Below are 10,487 nucleotides of genomic sequence, written 5' to 3'. Positions count from 1 at the left end.
TATCTTCTTTCTTGTGATATTTTTTTTGTTTTATTATTTTAAGAAGTTGAAGAAATGAAAAAAATATGGACATTTAAGCTATTTAAAAGGAAATTTCTTACTAAACTATTCCTCATATGGTATAAATGGTATAAAGTATGAATGTTTACCTAATTAAATATTTTTCACCTGAAATTAGTTTTGAATCTTGGAATTGACCAGGTGCTTTTTCCAAAAGGCAACTACTGGACTGAAGAACTTAAGTTTCTTGGATGAGAAGTAAAATGTTTTCCTTGTTTGTGGAGAAGGAAGTAGGTTCTGTCACTCACATTCAACTCCACTTAACCTTGCTGTGAAAATTATTCCTCTCACAGCCTTGAGTGCCTTTCCCCTTCATCAGCTTTGTTACCCAACTGCTGCTACAGCTTAATTCTCAAGACCCCTATGAGCTTCTGATGGTGACTGCATGACAAACGAACCACCAATTGGCCAAACATATGTTGTGTGAACTCAGCATCTGGGTAGTTTAGAAGTCTGCATGTGGTGTGAATCCAGGAAAGTTAGTTAATTAATTAAACTATGGTAAAATTAATGGTGGGTGGGCATGTCCAGGAGCGTTGTTCAGTAAATGAGCCTCCCTCACACAACTACACTGCATGATACAGGACACCTTCTAGCCTCTTTCCATTTTGTCTCTGAGTTTTGGTATCTATTCTTCTTTAGCTAGGCCAGCCACCCACTCCTGATCTACGTGTGTCCTATAAAAATCTTTTAAATTGGTCTTGGTCTTTCCTACTGAAAAAGCAGCACCCACAAACACTACATTGCTGCCCAGCTCCCGCCCGTTCGGCTCTTTCTCCAGTTCCCACCCTTCACTCTCCTCCTTGTATCAGGCGGCGACCCTTCGGCTGCGACAGATTCATCCTGGGTTCACTTATGTCCGCTCTCTGGCATAATAAGGCGGTCCAACCTCAGCAGGTGCGCCCAGAGAAGCTCGGCCAGGAAGCGGCGCCAGGGGCAACTGCTCTGCAGCTGCAGCCGCCTCTCAACCATCTCTTCCAGGATCCAGCGCGGAGGCTCCAAGAGCAAAGAGCCCTTGCAGCCACACAAAGAGAGCCAAGCCCGTCGCAGGACGGGGTGGCCGAGAGCGGCGGGGGCCGCTATCCGCGGGAGGGGCCAAGTATGCGGCAGGACCCGTCTCACCTGCCGCGCCCCGCGTAACCGAAAAACGCCAGGGCGGCTGAGTAAGCCGCACAGGGGGGCTGCAAGGCAACGCCGCCGCCACATCCGTGCTCCGGAGCTGGCCCGCTGGACGGCGGGGGGATGGCGTCGGCCAAGAGCGGGCGAAGGAAGAGAGGGTGCCCTCCTGGGATGTAATACGAAGCACCAGGGATTCCTCCCCCTGAGGAAGTCCCAGGCGGACTCCGCTCTCCCTCTCACCCCCGAAGCGCTCTTTGGGCGAAGTTCTGGCGTCAAAAAAGGAGGGGAGCCCTCCGCCTTTCCCCCTCCCCATTTTGGCTTCTCCGCAGGGCTGGGCAGGGCCTGGAGCACGTGGTGAGGGAAGGCGAAGCCCATGTGACCGGCCTCCCTCTCCCCTCGAGCCCCCCGCCGATCGCCTCTCTTCTGCCCGCCTGCCTTCTCCGTGGTGGGCTCCGTAGCGTCAGTCCGACTCCGCTCCCTCGGCACAAGCGGCCGCCGCCATCACCCCCACCCCCCGCGCCGCCACCCAGCCCGGGCACCATGGTAAGAGCGCGGAGCAACCTGCCGCGCCTAAGCGCTCGCCGCTCGGACTCCGCCGGGATGACGGGACCAGGCTCCCGAGGGCGAGAGGGGCGACGAGAGCCCCGTGGCGGCGCCCGGCAGCCATTTTAGTCTAATTTTAGCCTAGGCTGAGGGGGTGGCAGCGGACGACCCCCCAGCGCAGGCCGCGGGGGAAGCTGGGGGGCGCCGCGGGCGGGTGGACGGGTCTCTCGGCCGTCCCCGAGAGAAGGGGAAAGGGAACGCCGGTGAAGGAGGCTTTGCCCCTCGGTGGCTCCTGTCGTGGTCTTGAAGAAATGCTCTCCACCGATCGGAACGCTTTCGTGGAGAGACGCGGAAAAATACCCGGGAGCGACGCGATTCGTGCTGGTTTCCTTCCCGTTTAGGTGCAGCGGGGAAGGTTTTTCTCTAAAATAGCGGCAGCTTTTGTAGTCACGGAACGGGACGCAAATAACGGGACTGGCTTCTCCCCTCGCCGAGTTGCCTCGCCTTCTAGAGAGAGGACTGGGGCAGAAGAAACGCAGTGGGGCGGATAGGATGAAACCGAGCCCCCTAATTGCCTGGAAAGGATTCGTTTTATTCGCTTTCCCTTTTTATTGGCGTGTAATGCGGGAATTAAAAAAAATGGGGCTAGTTGACTTCATCCACCCTTTTTTTGGTAGATTTGGGAGAAGAGAGGAATATTCCTTCCTCTAATTGAAGGATATGTAAGGTTGAACAGACGATGCAAAATGACTTGAGCTTTTTCTCCCCCTCTCCCCCCCCCCCCGCAAAAAAGAGAAACGAACATTTTCTGTGCTTTCGTCTCCCCTTTTTGTTGGGGATCCTTTGTATGACTTCCATCTTATAACGGCATGTCTACTGGCACATTATGTATCTGATAAGATGTAGCTTTCTTTTGCCTAACTGGGAAAAGCGATCTCTTAACAGAAAGGCAGGTGTGATGGAATGACGCATAGCTGGGTTTCCCCCCTCCCTTGTGGCACTAGCTTATTGCTTCTGGATGAAGAACATGGGATAAAACCATTGTTTTCCTTTGTTAGGTGGCTTTAATTAACCAGAATGTTGGGGCAGAAGCACCTCCTCATTGGGAAAGCTGAGTGCAGTATACCAGTGAATACCATTCACCACCTATGGCTATTGCTTATATCTAAGGAGTTATTCAAACATGGGGGAGTGGGTCATCTTTACTCTTTTAATCTATTCCAGAGAATGCTGCCCATTAGAGCCTGCCCACTGCCAGTATGTGACTGAAAATCCAACAGAACAGCAGGAATGTCCTGATTGTATTTGAATGACATTATTATACAGCTGTTCCTGTTGGTGCTAGATAGTATGTGTACACAAAAGGCTCGATTTTCTTCTAACAGTAGAGAAGGAAAATGGCAAAGGTTGCCACTCTGTAAAAGAGAACACTGAGATAACTCTTATATTTTGTTTACAGAACAATGCTTGGGGTTTGGCTATATGAGTAAATAACTGAATTGTTTTTGTGTAATAAAACATCAATTAAAAACATATAATCGTATATTTCTTTGTGTGTTAAAGACAAACACCAGCTTCAGCTTGTGCCATTACTTTTCTGGATGCACTCATGAATCCCTAGTAGCGTGATGTAAGGGTTAAAGTGATAAAATAAAATCTGGAAGACCCAGGTTCAAATCTACCTTCAACCACAGAAGCTCCTAGGTTACTTTGAAGCAGATTCTATTTTTCATATGACCCCACCCCCCAAGAGATAAAGCTCCAGGCAAAACTGGAGAAGGGAAGTGCTATGTGTTCCTTGCTGTACTCAAAAAAAGGGTAGTAAATCTAAAGTCTTAATTTCTGTGCAGAGACTTGTTTACATGAAAATGAAGTTTCTGCAAGTATAGTTTGACTTATGTCTCACATTTTAGGGTGTTCTTTATATATTAAAGTTGTGCTGTGGGTTGCTTTCCACTAGGCTCATTCCGGCATAATATTTAATACTAAATATAATAGAGAAAATTTCATAGATTTTTCATGCAAATTTTGCATCCTTATTTCATTCACTGCAATAGAATGAAAGCTAGAAAAAAATCTATGGCTTTAAATAACTACGACTTTAAGGAACACCTCCTCTTAGTCAGATGGTGTGAGTTACATTCTTTTAGACATGGCTGTGCAAGATTTAATGAGCTTCAGTGTAATTGTACATTCTGTCCTTGGTTATTTCATCCTGTAGTGATTTCAGTGAAGTATATACAAAATAGTATTAACTAAAATTTAAGTACATAACATAAATCCTGATACAACGCAAGATACATTTATTCTGCCTCCCGAACAAAATTAGAATATTTAGGTAATATAGTATTAGGAGAAAAGCCTGTATAATATTAGGACCATTTCCTTGGATATTAACATTTCCTTGAATTTGATTGGCATTAATCATAGATAACTGTAGATAATGTTAGCAAATATTGAACCTCAAAGAGTGTTCAAAATGTTCCAAATTTTACTAGGGACCAAGTTTACAAGATTCTCACAGCTTGATTCTATGCATATCTCCCTTGAGGTAAATATTGCTGAATTCAGTAGGGCTGCTCTTAGTATGTCTTCAAATTCAGTATATATTAACAAGTATTATTTCAATTTGTTTTATAGGCTTCTGGGGTAACAGTGAATGATGAAGTTATCAAGGTTTTCAATGATATGAAAGTACGGAAATCTTCAACATCGGAGGAGATTAAAAAAAGAAAGAAAGCAGTTCTTTTCTGTTTAAGTGCTGACAAAAAGCAAATAATTGTAGAAGAAGCAAAGCAGATATTAGTTGGTGACATTGGTGTCACAGTCGAGGACCCTTATATAGCCTTTGTGAAGCTGTTACCACTGAATGATTGCCGATATGCTTTGTATGATGCAACATATGAAACAAAGGAATCTAAAAAGGAAGATCTGGTATTTATATTCTGGTGTGTAAGTCAAAGGATTACTGTTAAAAACACAGTTGACTTTCCAAGATTTAGAGCTGAATTAACCAATTTCTCCTCTCCTCTGTAGGGCCCCAGAAAATGCCCCTTTAAAATCAAAGATGATCTACGCAAGCTCTAAAGATGCCATTAAAAAGAAATTTACAGGTATGAGTAGAAAACATGTCATAAGACAATTTTGATTTTAGTAGCAATTGCATTCAGACTAATTTTTTAAATTTCTGCTCAAGGAGCAGGCAGATTTCTATATATTCATTATTTTTAAGCAACTTTATAAAAGAAAATCCTTGCCACTAAAATATCGAACAAAACATATGTATTTTCATTTGTGTTTTTCAGGTATTAAGCACGAGTGGCAGGTAAATGGGTATGAAGATATTAAAGATCGTTCAACACTGGGAGAGAAACTAGGAGGCAATGTGGTAGTTACACTTGAAGGAAAACCCTTATAAAAGGACAGGCATGTGCCATCCAGAGCTTCCATTTTTGCAGCTCATTCAGTTGGAATAATACTAATTCCTTTTTTGGCCCCATCTTCCAGAACCCAAATACCCAAAGAAGATATCATTAACAGTCTACAAATGTCCATCGTTAGACTATTTTTTAAACCTGGTAGTTTTATGTAGAATCCATGGAATGCCTTCCATATATTTTAGCCCAAACTGTAGGCATTTCTTGCAAATGTGTACAATGAATGTGATAGTTGATGTGGATAGTCTAGCCAAGCAAAAAGAAAAGGTTTAAGTTAATTGATTGCCTTTAAACCCCTTGCTTTAAACTCTTGTCCAATGATCACATGGGACTCTATTTGGTTTTACTTTACAGTTGCACTTGCAATTCCAGGAGGCTTTTGTGCATTCAGACACCTCACATGCCTTTATAAGCCTATTTTTTGGGACATGACAGCACATAACACTATGCATTTTAAGCACTTTTTGTAATATGTTTGATTTCTTCTTCCATCTCCCTAGAATGCCAATTAATTTATGGAATTGTGTCATCAGTATCTTGTATCTTGGTCCTCATTTCTGTTAAATGAACTAACTGTAATTATGCCTTTTTTGTTTTTCGCACATGAAATATATGCTACTGAACAGGAGTAGGAATTGTTTACCATGCAGATCTTGCAACCTAAACATATTTTGTGAAGCATCATTCATAATGGCAATTTCTATATAAGGGAACTGTAAATGTAACTCTAATTTGAAATAAGATATCAAATCACCATACCGCAATAAAACCTGTAGCTTATTACAGAAAGCCCCTTTGTTTTAATGGGAAAATGTACGAAACATATACAAATATATTTTGTATCACTTCCCATCCCTTTAGTATATATTCCATTTCAATCACTAATCTATTACATTGTGATTTTACTCTTACAGTGATTTGAATATGCAACCTTCCTTCCCAAATCTATGGTTGCTTTAATATGTTTCATTATTAGGAAACAATTAGTCCAGCAACTTATCCTGGTTCAGAAAAAAACATACAATAAAAATTATTAGCTAACCTAGAATGTTATTTCAGGATACTTTCCCCAGTTTTGCGTTAGTTCAGTATTTCATGTTCCACTTTTTTGTCTAGTCATAGAGCAGCTGTTTTCCAGTTAACTTTTGTACAAATAGGTCTGAAAGCTTTTGCTGCTACTAAGTCTTGCATCAGGAACCTTTGGCTAAAAGCCAGACACTACACTCCATATAGAGAATTTGATCTGCTCTGTACGAGCAGTTCTCCGTTAGCCAAAGCTATTTATGGCAAACACATGCTTTTGTATCTTGTCATCGGTTCTCCACAAATGGCAAAACTGGACAGGGTTCTATTGGTATGCATAAAGGAACTTTGTTAGGCAGCCAGTCGCTGTTGAAGTGTGCATACCACTAGAAAGAATGTATTCATCAAAGGACAAAAATTTAAAACGGTTGCAATTTCTTAACAGAAGATGCCAGAGAATACAAATAAATTTTAATCAGATTTTAAATTGTTTTAAGACACTTTGAGGGAAGAAATAAAATAAGTGAATGACAAATATTACTCAGTTCTACAGATTGTTACCGTGGAACTCAGACTATTTCAAGCTTTCAGCTGTCTCTAGCTTATTGCCAGTGAAACGTATATCTTTTAGAGTACTGTCTGAACTTCATGGTAGCATTCAAGCTATGCACACTATTGATAGATTGTAACAGTTTTGTAGCAGAAAGAAACTTAATTTATTTATAGGAGACTTTAGTAAGAATTAAGTTTATGAAACATTTCTTGGATATATTATGATGTGCACTTAAAAAGTTCTGGCTGGTATAAAAACCTACTTTTGTTCAGTCCTTATCTAGGCCTGCAATTTGAAATGTTTTAAAATGAGTGTTAATTTAAAAAAAAAACTGTCTAGATTGCAATGTTTATCCCATATCCAGTGTAAAGCACTATTTTTAATTCATGGAATCTTCTACAAATAATATACCGCTGCCTATTATGTAAAATGGATCTCTTCACTCTTCAGAACTGCATATAGAAGAGAACATAAACATTTGATTCAAACTATGTATTCACTTAAAAGTTTATACCAATTTATGTAAAACCAGAATTGATTTATGTGTATCAAGTATGAAACCCTCCATAATTCAAATTTTGTTTACAACTGAAAAACAGTACTGAGATTGATTTCAGTGCTATAACTTGCTTTTTTAAATGCTGCTACCAATCTACTGCTTGGACAATAAAACAAATGAAAGACAGCTGGCACGTGTTCCCCAAGGTTCATCAGCTGTTGTTTTCTGTCATGCAAAAAGATGAAGGCTTCATTGTGACTTAAAGGTTGAAGAAAACTTCACAATCTGAGCATCTTGCATGCTTCCCATCACTGGTGGGCATTAGGAATTTGCTTCAGTTATTTTACGGATAAAGAAATGTTAAATAAAAGTTTTCATGACTGTACTGAAAGTCTTTGCAGATACTGCATTTTTTTTCTTTTAAAAACCTTGAAAAGGAGCAAGTTTGGCTTAAATATTGAATACATAACAATACAACAGGTGGATTGATATAAAATGAAACAGAAAATTGCAAAAGGTAAAAAATAGATACAGAAACTAAGAATGACTTTGGTAATAACCTTCAATAATGCCTTTAAGTTGATGTCAGATGCTGTTTGTTCTTCTGACATAATGGATCTTAATTTAAACTGCCAGTTTTCCTTAGCTGAAGCTTTTTCCCATTTTAGGATACAGTTCTGAGCCCATTAACGTGGGGGTATGGCTCATTGAAATCAACATTGATTTTCGGGTAGCACTGCATTATTAGATACAAATCAAAGCAATCTAGTTTTGAGTAATGTGATAATCCTATTAAAGTTATTAGAGACATGATTTCATTTATAAAGGATCCAGTTAAAATTGGATACAACATGCTAGAAAGCAAGAGTGCTGGATAAAGAAGAAATATGAAAATACAATGAAGCAAATATGAAACTTAAGGATTTTTTTTGCTGATAAGATTGTTCTGATATATTTTTTGTCTCTCTGAACAGATGGCTTTTCTCTTATTATTGATCTTGGAATAAAAGATGAGAATGTTTTAAAACCACCAATAAATGTCATGAAGGATATAAATAGCACGGATATGTTAAAATAAGTGTTTTTTGTTTCATTTACTGATTGATTGATCACTAATATTTACACTGTAAGGTCTCCAATACTATTTCAGTTATGTATCTAATTTTCTTGTTAAAATGAAGAAAGCAAATAGTGGATCTGGTTTGTTGATATACGTAAGAAAAGAGAACAGAGTAAATACTTGCCCTTTTACAGGTGGTCCTCGACTTACAACAGTTCATTTAGTGACCATTCAAAGTTACAAGGGAACTGAAAAAGCTATTTATGACTTTTTCACATGACTGTTGCATCATTCCCATGGTCACGTGATCAAAATTCAGACACGTGGCAACTGACTCATATTTATTACAGGTGCAGTGTTGTGGGGTCATCTGATCAACTTTTGTAACCTTCTGACAAACAAAGTCAACGAGGAAGCCAGATTAATTTAACAACTGTATTATTAACAACTACAGTGATTCATTTAACAATTGTGGCAAGAAAGATCTTAAAATGGGACAAAACTCACTTAAAAATGTTTTACTTAGCAACATAAATTTTGGGCTCAATTGTGGTCATAATTTGAGAACTTCCTGCATTATACATGGAAATAATCTTGATCTCCGTCATTCTGTGAATAGATAGCTCTGCTTACTTTTTATATACAGTGGTTTTTTATGAAGGCAAATGCAATAGACAGTAAGCTATTATTCTTCCTTATATAATTTTCTGTAGTAATCTCTTATCAGTATTGTTTTCTCTGATGGGTGACCTGTATACAAAGTAATTGTGCCAGAAAAATACATAAATGAAATTGCTTTTTAAATAATGAAATTTTACACAAGTAAAAATAATAGTTTTTTTGTTTGAGGAAACAGCAATGTATAGTTGCCTCACCCCAGCTTAAAAGAAGCAGGAAAAGTGCATATGATTGGGATGATGGGTATGAACTAAGTACACATTTAGCCAATTATAATAAAACGTATTCATCTATTTTGCTTTTTAATAATTGCACATTTTACAACAAATCATACAATCTAGACTGAGGGTGATAATCTATTGTATTTGAAAATGCTTTCTATATAATACTACATTATTGTTTGGACAAGTATCTTCAGTTTCTTAAGAAATTCTGTAAATTCCAACATCATTTAGAGAGTATTTGAAAAATGGATAAAGAAACAAAAGTGTTTGTGCAAACAAGGATGCACACTTTTATGGCAAATAAGAATGAACTATTAGATTTATCAATTACTATGTGCAAGAATGAAAATAGAATACAGTAGAAACTCATTTGCCAAAAAAGATACAATTTCCACTTTTAAAATGAACTATGATGAGTCTGGTTTTAGCTTGAAGTATATCTGTATCTGTCTATACCTCCAATAATACAAAATCTTTCTCAGAATGGCTTAAAATGGTATCATTTTTTCATTCTAAAAATGTACTGAAGATTTGGTCTAATTTCATAATTAATATCAAATTTGCAATTGAGTTTAATGACCACTGTAAGGATTCATTTCAGTTTCACACAGATACTAATAGTAAGGGAGCTATGTTTTGTTTCTTCATAAATTTGTTCTCAGAAAAATATAAAATATTATTATGGTTCGATATACAGCCAGACGTTCAGATTAGATTTAATATTTTTATTCACCTACTAAGTCCTTCTCAAAAATCTGCAATAGGCAGATGTTGATGTTTGATGATGTTAAAGATTCTGTCATAGGATGTAAGTTGTTCCAAGTGAAGCTGCCTTTTGCAGTTGGCTGATAGTGATTTTGTCAATGCCAATGGTGTTATTTTGGTTCATTGCAGAGTCAGCCAGATGATCAGATTGGATCTGGCAAAATGGAACAAACAAACCAATATAGAAAGTGCACAATCCCAGACCATCTGAAGCACCCCTTGAACACCATTGACATTGACAAAATCATCAAAAATCAATTGCAAAAGCCAACTTGGAACAGCTTTCATCCTGCAATAATACTTTTTGCACAAAAAACAACATCTAAATAATATCAGTAAATAATGACATTTTAAAAATGTAGTACAGTATCTCAAAGCAACTTAAACATTTCCCATTCTACAAGCTTGTTGAACAGATGGAAATTGATATAGGTACTTCTTGACTATGACTATTTGTTTAATGACCTTTTGAAGTTACAATAGTATTGGAAAAAGTGACTTACAGCCAGTCCTTATACCACCGTAG

At 38.6% G+C, this 10,487-nt stretch overlaps 1 protein-coding gene across 1 annotated transcript; it reads left to right on the top strand.

Annotated features, from left to right (window-relative positions):
• Nucleotides 1–1,598: 1,598 nt before the first annotated feature.
• Nucleotides 1,599–7,697, top strand: CFL2 (cofilin 2). Its single transcript, XM_032208724.1, has 4 exons — nucleotides 1,599–1,722; nucleotides 4,363–4,670; nucleotides 4,759–4,835; nucleotides 5,028–7,697. The coding sequence occupies exons 1-4, from the start codon at nucleotides 1,720–1,722 to the stop codon at nucleotides 5,138–5,140; spliced, it is 501 nt and encodes a 166-aa protein (XP_032064615.1). The 5' UTR covers nucleotides 1,599–1,719; the 3' UTR covers nucleotides 5,141–7,697.
• Nucleotides 7,698–10,487: the final 2,790 nt, after the last annotated feature.

This window comes from Thamnophis elegans, chromosome 1, assembly GCF_009769535.1.
Source record: "Thamnophis elegans isolate rThaEle1 chromosome 1, rThaEle1.pri, whole genome shotgun sequence".
In the NCBI taxonomy this organism is placed as follows: domain Eukaryota; kingdom Metazoa; phylum Chordata; class Lepidosauria; order Squamata; family Colubridae; genus Thamnophis; species Thamnophis elegans.
This window is presented reverse-complemented; position numbering and strand designations above follow the sequence as displayed.